The 12779-nt window shown below is 41.2% G+C and overlaps 1 protein-coding gene across 3 annotated transcripts in view; it reads right to left on the reverse strand.

The window, feature by feature from the left end:
* insig2 (insulin induced gene 2) overlaps positions 1–11821 on the reverse strand; it is a 20889-nt gene extending 9068 nt beyond the window's left edge. Inside the window, exons 1-7 of one of the 3 annotated variants that reach the window (XM_050048363.1) lie at positions 11687–11821; positions 8342–8554; positions 7578–7750; positions 4222–4346; positions 3726–3892; positions 1562–1661; positions 7–1357 (exon numbers count right to left, since the gene is read on the reverse strand). In XM_050048363.1, coding sequence (XP_049904320.1) covers positions 1316–1357; positions 1562–1661; positions 3726–3892; positions 4222–4346; positions 7578–7750; positions 8342–8463 — 729 coding nt within the window. In that variant the 5' untranslated portion in view covers positions 8464–8554; positions 11687–11821 and the 3' untranslated portion in view covers positions 7–1315. Of the gene's footprint in view, positions 1–6; positions 1358–1561; positions 1662–3725; positions 3893–4221; positions 4347–7577; positions 7751–8341; positions 8555–11686 lie in introns of those variants that run through there. The other 2 variants (XM_050048361.1, XM_050048360.1) reach the window with 2 other exon arrangements.
* Positions 11822–12779: the final 958 nt, after the last annotated feature.

The raw sequence follows: 12779 nt of genomic DNA on the forward strand, positions 1-12779 counted from the left end.
CATAACACTATACGTAACCCAGTGAAAACACAATGCAAATTGTCTATAACAAACTGTCAGTTCGTTGTGTTAGTTCAATGCTAATCTGTAAATATTAAGATAACGCAGTGAGTTACATAGGATCATACAAACTATCTTAACACACACCGAAGGTGCTTTATTTGGTCCTACTTTAAGTTGTACCTATTGATCTCAATTACCCACTATCATATATTTTAGGTATTCAACAGCTATGGTTCATAAAGGGTACCCATCAAGTTTCAGTCAAGAAGAAAATAGTTGGGAAATTTGGCATTTCTGCTGCTCTGGGGAAAGCAAACACCACTTGTTGCCCTTTTTTATTTTTTAACCAGGAAGCTGTAAAGGCTAAAGATGTGTATTTGGATAAATCTTGTTCCCTGAAATTAAGACTAATAATCAAATACATAAATGGTCCTACAACAAAGTAATTCTTTCAGAAAAAAAAGTCTGATTGTGCTTAATATTCAAGACTGTGTTCATGTATGGATGACCTTAATTTCCTAAGCCTGCGTATATTCCAACTGTACCATTCACTTTCAACCAAAACGCTCTGAGCTTTACATATTCAATAAGAAAGCACTGTCCTTCATATCTGATACTGTACAGACAGGGCAGGTGTAGCTGTCAGAGATCCACTACAGGTGAACATCAAACACCCTGTGTCCTCACAGCCAGTGCAGTACACATCATCATTCCTTTATCAAACCTCACCGTAGATATAAGCTAATTTCATCGAATAGAAGGTGTGGTATACAGATGCATATCTTTTTAGATATAAGTTAACTTGGCTGTGTGTTTCCCACTGATTCGTGAAGGATGTGAAAGACTCAGGAGATAAGAGCAGGCTTTAAAACTGATCTCCTGTGTGACTGTGTTTGGCACAAAGGAGCCAAAGCCTTCAAACACTGGAGCTGATCTGAAGAACGATAGATGCTTCGCCACTAATCCCCCCGCAGGTAAGAAGAGATAAACTGCACCAAAGAAGAAAAAAAAAAACACAACAAACTCTGCGCTCATTGTTCAATTCAGCTCAGGTTAAAATGTCACCGGGCAGTAGCCACCTCGAGCTCTGAATGGCCTGACAAGAGCCAATCAAAAATACTGTCTTGTCCAGCGGAAACCACCAGGCAGCCAATCAGGAGCTCAGGTCTCACTGACAAGACTATCTGGCTCATTCGGGGGCCAGCCAGTCCTGGCCTATGCTGCATGCAGATGTTCTCCAGCAGCCAGCCTCTAGCTTTGAGGTGGTGCAAAGACAATGGCATTCTGAGCACAGGCCTGGTGGAGAGATCCCTCAGTCCTGATGGGTCTTTTCCTGAATGAATTTGTACTCGTACTGAAAAACAAACAAACAAACAAAAAAAAAACAAAAGTGCAGGAAACAGTCACTGAACAGCTGAATCCACATTGATGGCCAGTTTCTTTGAGTATATAACACTATCTGATACTTTTCTTCTTATCAATTTACTGTCCATTTGAAGAAAGGAGCGTGAAACTAATACTAATTCAACATAATTTTTTGCAAAGCATAAGGTCTTACCAAGGCAAGCTGCCGTCCTATGTTTCCCATAGTTATAACCCCCGCAAAGAAGATGCAAGGTAACCAGGAGCGAATATACAGGAAGTCTGGAGAAGTATACCTGCACAGAGAGGAAGCACATGACAGCAACTCCTAACTCTTTCAACAATACATACAAACACTTAACTTTAATCAATGTTTTGCTCCGACTGACTATTTAACAATAGGGTCAAATTCACCATACATTTTTAAGCAGAAGGAATCAAGTTTTCAAATACCAAAAAGAAACTGTTTCAGCTTTGTGTGGAAAACGTTGATTTGTCATCAGAAATGCACTCCAGCAATTTTTAAAGTCAAACTGAAATCCCTGTTACTCGTTTAGCAAACCTTTTTTTTTTTTTTTTTAATCTATTTTTGTATTAACCTGCAAACACTTTGATTGAGGAATCTTAGCCAGGCTAGGCATCGCTGATGGAAGATGTACAGTGCCTTGCAAAAGTATTGACACCCTATTTTGTTGAGTCACAACCTTTTAAGTTGATTTTTATTTGGAGTCTTTTGCATTGGACCTACACAAAATTGTCAAATTTGTTGTAGTGATGTGAAAAAAAGCTTGTTTTAAAAAACTTTGAAAAATAAAAAACTATAATGTGGTGCATACATTCATATTCACCCGCTTTGCTATGATGCCCCTGAATAAAGGTGTTTTCACATATAGTCCTTTTTAATTCTTTCTCCCTAAAGTTGACCAAAAAGTGAATCAACAGAAAAGGGACTCAGTTCTCTTGGAGTGTTCACATATGTGCAAAAAATGCTGAGTCACCACTCTGAGTCCATTTAGAGGGCTGAAAAGGACCAATTGTGAAAACACCCAAAGTGTCACATGATCCCAGTACATATACACCTGATCTGAAAGGCCCCCAGAGTGTGCAACACCACTAAGCACGTTTACCACCAAGCAAGTGGCAACATGAAGACCAATACCCCTTTTCGACAGTCATGGGCTGGCTTGGCTTGGTTTGGTTTGGGCCATCAGCCCAGCGTGGCAGGTATTTTCATTTCCATTACTACAGGGCTGCCAAAAGTTCCACTTATTCAGTGATACACATTTCATTTCCTGTAGATTCTTCACAATAAAAGTCCCCTGTTATTTTGCTATATAAAAACTTTTATTGTGAAGCAGCAAAGTCAGGAAATGTTGAGTTTTCAAGCAGCAACTTCACACAACTTACAATACAACTGAAAGCGAACATGAAACAGTAAAATAAAGCACCTAAAGTAAAAGGATGCAGGAGAGAAACTATAGTTCAAACCACAGAGATTCATTTAGAAGCTACAAAGAGATGACTGGGAAGCTACAGAGAGCTGAATACACAGAGACTTTTAAAAAGTCTTTCTCTCTGGTCTCCTGCGGTTTGTTTGTGGGGGAGAAGCAGGGTCGTCAGGGGTTGGCTGTGGTCAGCAAGACGTCACCGCTACCTGCCCTGCTTTTGGACCTAATCTGGAGATGGTTGTTCTCCGTTTGACATGGCACAGCGCATCTAACCTAATAATGGAAATGTAAATCTGCACAGCGTGGCTTGACTCAGCGCATACAAGGAGCTCTCCAAACAGGTCAGGGACGAAGTTGTGGAGAAATACAGATCAAGGTTGGGGTTCTAAGTTATGAAACTTAGTTTAAGATCTCACTGAACACCATTAAATACATTATTAAAAAAAATTAAACAAACAAACAACAAAAAAAACAATAATATGGCACCACAACAAACCTGCAAAGAGAGAACTGCCCACGAAAACTCAAGGACCAGTCAAAGAGAGACAAGAGATCAACAATAACTATATGTGAAGGAGCTGGAAAGTTCCAGAGCATAAAGTGGAGTATCTGTCCATTGGACCACTTTGACCACCACGTTTAAGTTAATCATTTTTTTGAAATTTAAAACTAGTTTTTTATTTTTTTCCCACTTCACCAATTGTGACTATTTTGTGTAGGCCTATTACAAAAAGTCCAAAACCAATCCTTTTAAATTATAGATTGTAATGCAACAAAATAGGAAAAACACCAGGGGGGTTGAATACTTTTTCACCTGCATCCTCTTCTTCGTCCTCCCTGTTCATGTTCCAGTTTTTTATCCATTTGCTTCTACACCATATCAATATGCAAACTAGTTGGGAAGGAACTTACTGAAAGACTCCATTATAAACCAGGAGTTGAGTGGCCAGTGTTGCCAACACGGCGATGCTGATTCCCAGGCCAAAGCCGCTGCGGGAGCGGTCAAACGTCCACCACAAACCAATGGAGAGCGCCGCCAGAGTCAGAGACAGCTGGACGTTGTTGGCAAAGTCCACTTTCTGACAGAGGTATAGTCAAGGACCAGGCAGTCAACAGCTGGTGGTTAAAAACTTCATTTAAATAGCTGTGTTGGAGTGCAGTGGTGCTGTGGAGATGTATGTACAGCTTTACCTTTGACCCATTAGCCAGCAAATCCTGAGAAAAAAAGCACAGCATGCACTGCATTAAATACTTGTGTGCAGTACACACACAAACCACTGCCTACACTGAAAGGGGAAAAAATGTCTAGTCTATCAAAGTCTTAGACGGACTGATTGTTTTTACGCCAACATTTAAGAACTGAACAGAACAACAACAGATGCATAAAGCCTCCAAACTTTAAGGATACAGCACTTGCGTGGTTGATACCCACAAACACAGCTACGCAGCGCATCACACTGGACCATTCCCGCTTGAACTTGTGTGGCTCACCCAGACGGCTGTCGATACAGGGGTACAACAACCCAATCATCGCTGCAAGGGGAGAAAGGGACAGAGAATAAACAGAACAGAAAAACAAGAGGACACCCCAGCAGTTTTCACTACTGTGGTGGTACGGTCACCATGTATGCTGGTATTGTTTTGCTGAGAATAGGAATTCAGATAGCATACATGCTATTCTGACAGTATACACATACAGCCATGGAAGGATTATTGAATGAGCCTACCAAGCCCAAAGGTTCAGGGCCCCCCCAGACCAGAGACTCCATTTGATGTGACTGTTAACATTTCTTGTTGGAAATTAATCAACCACAAAGAGGTTCAAAACAGCCACGGAGAGACACAGAGTAACAGGCAGAGACAGGTAACACAGGCAAAAATGTTTGAGATGATAACAATTCACTGCCTCTGTTAAATACACCATAATCTGATATGCGTCTGTTCTTACATTCGGTCACTGCTGTCAAGGCTTCTTTTGACAGTGAGCCAATCAGCCAATCAAATTCAAGCAAAACTGTGGCTGTATATGAAAACAGGATTTTGACTGGACGGCTGCTCCATGCTACTTCACGTAAAGTTGATGAGTCATTACTGAAGGTCAGCTAACTTAAAGCAAGGCTTTCCCCACTTCATGGCCAGTTTCAAATGCTTTATATGAATGAATGAATAAATGAATGAATGAATGAATCTGAATATGTCTAATATACTTAAAAAGAAATTGCCAGTTATCTTATTTCCTGGCAAAAAAGCTAATTTCACACACTGCCATTGGTATCATGAAAAACAGGAAAAGACTGCAGTGATTTGCTCACAGCTCACATGCTGATAACCTCTAGCCTAACTAATGTGGCTCCAAAACAAATTAACCTCTGCACTGTCAACAAAAAGCAGTAGCCCTACTCTGGGGGACGAAGCATAGTATGTGTACTAGCAACAAGTGGAAGCAACAGGCTCCTGCAGGAGGCATGGTGTGTCTGGGGAGGAAAAGAGCCTAGGGCTGTTGTGCTTTGTGCTGAGCCGCTTGGGAACAGACAGCGCTGCGCTGTATTTCCATCCACAGCTCTACACCCAAGGGACAACATTTCAATAACGCTGGCTAGTCGAGCCTGATGGGCATGTTGTGCATTCATATATAAGACTGTGCGTATATGTGTGTGCAGTTATACTCCTGCATGTATACTCTTATGCAATTGCATTAAATAATTCTGTAGTTTCTATTTGTTCATCTCAGGAAAATCAAAAATATCTCATTGCACTTTGATTAATTGTAGTGTCTACATAGATAAAGTTAATCAATACAGCTCTGCACTCTTAAAGGAGCTATATGTAAGAAATCTAAAGCAAATAGTCGTAAAATCATCCTAATATGTCACAGAGAATAAGGAATAATGTTAATATAACATACTGATCTCACCGACAACAATAGTACAGCCAGAATATTCGCATTTAAAAAAAAATTTTACGGTCTGCAAATCATGTTTATGTTTTGAATTTGTGTTTTGGCCTGTTGTGCCACCCACTGCCGTCTACCAGTCACGCAGTCAGTAGAGTCTCAGCATCCGGGTTGCCAGTAGTTACGACTGAGCTACAATGGCTGACGGTGTGACTAAACCCAAACGACCTCGTTATGATTCCCAAAAACGCCAAGACAAAACTTGAGGCAAAGCGAGGGTCTATATAGGAGATGCTTTTGAACGGTGGAGACGGTTGAAAGCGGAGAAGAATTTGAAATCGGATGTCGAAGTGGCTACTCTTCTCCTCGACAGGTAAGCTTTAGCCAAAGTTGGCTAACTAGCATCATAGCTAGACGGGGATGGACATTTCGAATACTTTCAACTGTTATTCATTTTCGATCATACATTGTAGCCCATGTGCAGGTGGGTCATCGACCCGACTGATTTTTTTGAGAAACAAACGTTAGCAGCACGGCAAGCAGCATTCGCAGTGTCCCGGTACATAGCTTAGCAGCCGGCTCCTCCTCCGCTGTATCCCAGCAGCAGCGTTAGCAGCAGAGAAACTGGACTTGCTCCAACGGTCTGCTGGAAAACCGAAGATCAAGGACGCGGCAGCCGCCTGTGGGCAAACAAATCAGTCTCCAGCGTGCCGCTGTCCAGCAACCTCAAATCTGTAGGGGAGGGGGGGTTGGACACGACTCGCAGCAGTATTTTGAATTTGAGTGCAGTAACCGTTTTGGCCACATTCTTACATACAGCGCCTTTAAGGCCTTGTCAAATAGTAAAGATTAGAATTTTAGCTTTGATTGAAGTTATGGTTACAGTTATTTGTAATGAGATTTATGATAGGGGTGGGAATATCTATCTTGGTATCATGATTTTATTCAGAATCGATTTGCACTTCAGAATTGATTCTTGATTCTTGATATAAAAGAGGGCATTATTTTCTGTCTGTTAGTCTAGTGCACTTGGTGCCAAATCATGCGCTCGTGTTTAGGCTACTGATATGCATTATTAAACTTAACTGGTAGTTTGCTAACTGATCTCGATAAGGGATACTGCAGAAATGAACAAAAAAAGCAGAGAACAGTGTAATTTACAGAATTTGTCTGTGTTCTGGTGTCAGAGAGCTCAACTGTGCTGTTAATTAAATTGTCCACATTGTCTCCAGCTGTGGAAAACACACTCTTCCCTGCAATGCTAGCACAAAGGAAGTCCCTTCTAATCCACAATACTGTGCCAGAGCCACAGGTCCCTTGAAATTAAACTGGACTGAGTTATTTCCTTCACCTAATCACAGTTGAAGTTTTGGTTTAAGTTCTGTAAAAGGCTGCAGTGTGTGTTGGCTGGCTGGCTTGTTTGCACTGTGCCTTCAAAATACAATTCTACCCTTTTTGTTCTGCTAACATCACATTGTCAACAACGTAGGCATTTCTGGAATCTGTGAATCAGTAAGAATCAAAACATATAGTTCTTGAGATACAGTTTAGAATCCAAACTCATTGTGAGAAAAATATTACATCTATGGCACCGCCATTAAAAACAGACTGTCTGAAATGAGGAACTGTTTCCAAAAGCAGTCTTTTTTTAATTGGTTGAGAAAAGTACTCAAAGTTATTAAGTACTTTGAAAAGAACGCGTGGCAGAACTACACTACCTCTCATTTCAGCTGACTCTCAGCTGACAGCCCCATCCTTGACACATGTCATACAATACACTGCATGGCAGCGTTGATGGTCTGTTTTCATCTTACAGATGAAAATATAGCAGACAGGATTTTTTTCACATTATGCGAGGGGGGTTCACATACCTGAGGCTGTACCACAGCAGGGCGGCACCCACCAGGCTGAAGAGAAGATACTGCTGATGACATCGGGTGGAAAGAGGGTGACATTTCTCTGCACCTGAAGTAAGTTCAGCACCAGGGCCAGAAAGACACCCACGGTAAACAGCATGGCCCCTCGGATCACCAGGTTGGTAGTCCTACAATACGGAGCAAAAGGAGTCAGGAGACTAGGAAAATGCCTGCAGTGATTAGTTTTATACTGAAAACTCGCACAACATGATAATAAGAATGCAGGGCCTCAAAGTACATTAATACAGTGTACTGTATCCTATGCAGACTCCTACATATCCTCCCATGGTTATCTTACATATGGCTATGACAACAACATTTCCGTTCATTCATTTTCCGTAACCGCTTATCCTATTGGGGGTTGCAGGGGGGTTGGAGCCTATCCCAGCTGTCATTGGGCGAGAGGCGGGGTACACCCTGGATGGGTCACCAGACTATCACAGGGCTAACATAGAGACAGCGGGGAGAACATGCAAACTCTGCACAGAAGGGCTCCCCCACCCTGGGTTTGAGCCCCCCACCCTGCGTTCGAACTCGAAACCCTCTTGCTGTGAGATGACAATGCTAACCACTGCACCGCCATGCCACATCCACTGCACTGCTCTACACTGGTTTAAAAAAAACAACAACAAAAGAAAACAAAAAAAACCATATCCCTGCCTTTGGTCATCATGTTGCTCTTTTTACAGTGAGTTTAAGGGAGAAGACATGCAGCTAACCTGTTGGTGATGACTGAGATATAGGGGCCCCGGAAAGGCTGTGACGTCTGCCCGGGCCCCGACCACTGCTGCTGGCCACTGGTCACTGTGCTGTCGCTCATAGCTGTCAGTGTTCGGGACATTCATAAGCCTAGGTCAGGAAAATATAGAACAGTGTGTGACGTCTTTATCCACCAGTGACTTTAATGTCCTCCCCTGACATCACAGACCAAGCTGAAAAACAAGAACAAGCAGGGAATCAAGAAAGACCAAAGAATCCACCCTAAAACACAACTAACATCTTGCTATTAATTTCAGTGATCTTAGACAACCTGTGTCCACATACATATAAATACATCTGTCATCCTAGCTGCGGCGTCAGACCATCAGTTTTTAAAGGTAATACTTTTTGACACAAGTGACAGTTCTGGAGTAGCGGTGCTGAAAATGGGGTGATATTTCATCCAAATGAAGTGAATAAAGGGCTTCCAGTAGGTTTGAGCAATATCAACTCAATTCAGTATGTATGATTTACGGAGTAAAACTATCAATAACAAAATATGTGAATTTATGAATGCATTTGTATTATCTACAAAAGACTTGCAAAATATTGTTTCAAAATATTAAATATAATATACGTAGATACACTGTGCAATCCACAAATAAACAACCTACTATACTTACTATATAACTACATAATGTATTACATTATCCATACAGTGTATTTGTTGCAAGTCTTTGCTCTCCCATGCACTCTTGTACTATTTGTAACCCTGTCTCTACAGTTAACAGTAAAAATCTGACCTTTATATAGATATTGCCTGTTATTTTCTGTGTGAAGGCTATATACACTCTGTTGCCAGTTATTGGGTCCACTTACCTAAACTAATGCAGACAGTCCTGCAACACATCCTACCTTCATTAAAGCTTGCAACATTACATTCTGTCAATATACATTTTTTGTTTTGCTTTGGGTTTCCTTTTTTTGTTGTTTTTTCATTCCTACATGTCTGTACATAATAGCTTAATGTTAATGTTATTTTCATTTAGATATATGTCCGTGGGGATCTTTCTGTACATGTTCTTCACACTGTGTATATTAAAAGCTACTGAGAATCCAAGTGAACTTATCCATTTGCTTACAGGGATAGTTCAGTTTTGTTAAAGTGGGGCTGTATGGGATACTTAGCCATAGTCAGTATATTACATACAGTAGATGTGATCAGCTCACCCTCAGTTTGGAGAAGCAGGCTGGAGTCCGACATGGAGGCTAAGCAATGTACTGCTGTGGAGGGGTCAGCAACAAAATATATTTTAGCCACCTAAAAAAATCTATATCAGTTTAAGTGTAAGCCATATTGAGAGGAGTCACTGCTTTACCTTAATGTCAGACAGTGAATTCTGATGGGAAAATGAAGCCATTATATTGCTCTCATCACTGCCAGACTCTTTTGAGAAAAACAGTGATTTAACATTGCTGAGCACAGGAGTTGCTGGCCTACCGCTGCCTCAAACAGATATTTGGTTTGTATTGTTGCTTGACTTTGGCGTTTAAAAGGGCTAGTTTGGATTACCTTAAGTCAAACAATAACACAAACTAACTAAATAGGGGCTGCTGCAGCAATTAACTGGCTACCTGACGAACTTAGCCTAACTGCTAATCATGAAGCAGCGTCAACAGCATTTGCCTGTTTTCACTAACGTTACCGACTGCTGATGAATGCATTTAAAATGGGCAATGAAACAGTCCATAGGGACTTGGGTTGGGAACCGGAGGGTTGCCTGTTCAAGTCCCCGTCCGGACCAAAATACGGAGTGTGGACTGGTGGCTGGAGAGGTGCCAGTTCAACTCCTGGACGCTGCCGAGGTGTCCTTGAGCAAGGCACCTAACCCACCTAACTGCTCTGAGCGCCTGTCCATGACAGCTCCCTCACTCTGACATCTCTCCACTTTGTGCATGTATAGGTCCTGTTTGTGCATGTGTGTGTATTTTGGACCTGTGTGTTAATGACAATGGAGTGAAAAATTAAACTTATTAATTAAAAAATTAAATTTTTCACTCCGTTAATTTTTTAATTAATAAAGTATATATATATAAAAAAAATCTAATAAATAATAATAATAGAAGCTCCTGTGTTCAGCAAGCTACAATAACTGTTTTTGTCCATGGAGTCTGGTGACTTGACAGGAGCATAGATGGGGAACTGAAGCTGCCGGCTGTCAAAGGTGAAAATATTCTCAATATAGCGTCCAATTAAACTGATAGTGACTTTTTTTGGGTAGGACTTCTAGGTGGCTAAAATGCATTTTGTTGTTGACCCCTCCACAGCAGCACATTGCTTAGCTTCTGTGTCCGACTCCAGCCTGCTTCTCCAAAGTAGGGGTGTGCCAACTGTCATCTACTGTATGTAATGTACTGACTTTAGATAAGTACCCCATCTGGCCTCACTTTAAAAAAAAAAAAAATCCACCCTATTCCTCTAAACATGCAATACTCATATCATGGAACTTTGATTCTGGTTCTGAAGCCTGTTGTCACATTGTCTTTGCAGTTATTCCCTCAGTCACCATTAATGAAGTAGCTCCAGGATGTGTCTCGAAAATATAACATTTCCACCAGCTCTTGTTTTGATGCTCAGCTAATGCAGATGCTTGTTCAATGCCGTCAGAGAAGTAAATAATTAATAAAATTTTCTATGCAGGGCATTAAGCACACTTGTCTCAATACGTGAAGGTGCTGTTAATTGGTTAATATTGTGGCACTGATTAATGATACTGATGCCACCAAGCTGCACCACTTTTCCATCAACAACAGACACTTTGTACCTGACTAAATTAATGATGAGGTAGCGTTAGATGACTGATTGCATTCAGCGGGCTTGTGGTGGGCTGCACTCACCATTGGCCCCAGTGTGCCCCCTCAGGCAGTGACAATACCTCAGAGGAACACACTGGGGATAGTTTACCTCATGTGTCTCTGTGCTGTCATCTCACACAGAACTTTAAAACACAATTACAATCTAACTTTGATGTTTTAATAACTTAGCTATCAACAGGGCTGCTGCAGCAATTAACTAGCTACCTGACGAACTTAGCCTAACCGCTAATCATGAAGCAGCGTCAACAGCATTTGCCTGTTTTCACTAACGTTACCGACTGCTGATGAATGCGTTTAAAATGGGCATTGAAACACCAGAATTATGGTAAACAGTAATAACGAACAAGCACTTGTGTCCGAGGCGGATGTGCTAGGTTAGTTATCCCGAAGGTAGTTGGCTAGCCTGATTATGTGGAATAGCTAGCTAAAGTGCATTTGTCATTAACAGCCGTCGTAGCGAACTGACTGAGGTCAAAGATAACCCTTACCTTATTTTGAAAGACAGCTTCCAATACAATTAGACATTCCATATGACATTTACATAGCCGACCTTATAACACTAGGCTGCAATACATGAAAATGTCCATCGACCTCCAGCTTCTCTCCCTACTGAGACTACTTCCGGCTGTAAGATGAATGAACACCGAACACCCAATCGGCGTCTAAAACCATGACGTAACCACGTTACACAAAACTGATGTATCACGTGAGTTCACGTCGGAGGATTGACCTAACCAGAGATATTGGATAAAGCTGACCTAACCTCAAAAAGAATCCTGCAGAAGTCACAGACAGGGCCCATAAATGTTAAATATAAAGTCATTAATTTAACCTGAAAATCAAGTGATAGTGGAAATATCATGTTTAAAGTAGTACACTGGAGAGAACTATATGATTTTTTTCTAGCAGTTTAAAGAACAATGTCCTTTGTGACTTCTTGTAAAATTGATGTGAAATTGGTTAAAACTCTTCAAAAGACTAGTGTAAAGTCTCAGTTTTCAAATATAAAGAGCTGTGTGCTGCAGTCATTCCTCTCACACAAACATAGTTTTTTTGGGAGGGTGGGGGGGGGGGGATTCCCCGCAGCACATTTGATGTGCTCTCCTGGTCTAACAGGCTTACAGAGATGCAGATGTGAGAAAGTCACAGTACGGAGTGGATCACTCTTAATCCTCAGTCCCATTTACACTCCATTTTGTATTCAGCATGCTGAGGCCTGCTGCTCACGATGGGGTTTCAGGGATTGTATCTGGCTACACAATAGTTTGAATATAAACAGACTATCCATGCTCTCCCATTTCACCATAGCTCAGTTAACTTTATCACGGTTAACTGTAGTTTTCATGATACAGATGTCAAACTCAGAGCAAGCTGCTGTTGTTGCCTGTGATGATCCCAAACAAGTGAAGGTGGAAAGAAAGACGAAAAAAGAGCGACACAGGGCTACTAGTTCTTAAGATCAAAACAAATTAGAACTAGGCTTCTTAATACTATGCAGGATTTTCTTATAAAACAAGTAAATACTCAAAAAATGGCAATGTCTCTCAATCATCACTTCTAACCCACTCTTAGCATGTGGCG

The sequence above is a fragment of the Epinephelus moara genome, chromosome 7 (assembly GCF_006386435.1).
Source record: "Epinephelus moara isolate mb chromosome 7, YSFRI_EMoa_1.0, whole genome shotgun sequence".
NCBI lineage: Eukaryota > Metazoa > Chordata > Actinopteri > Perciformes > Serranidae > Epinephelus > Epinephelus moara.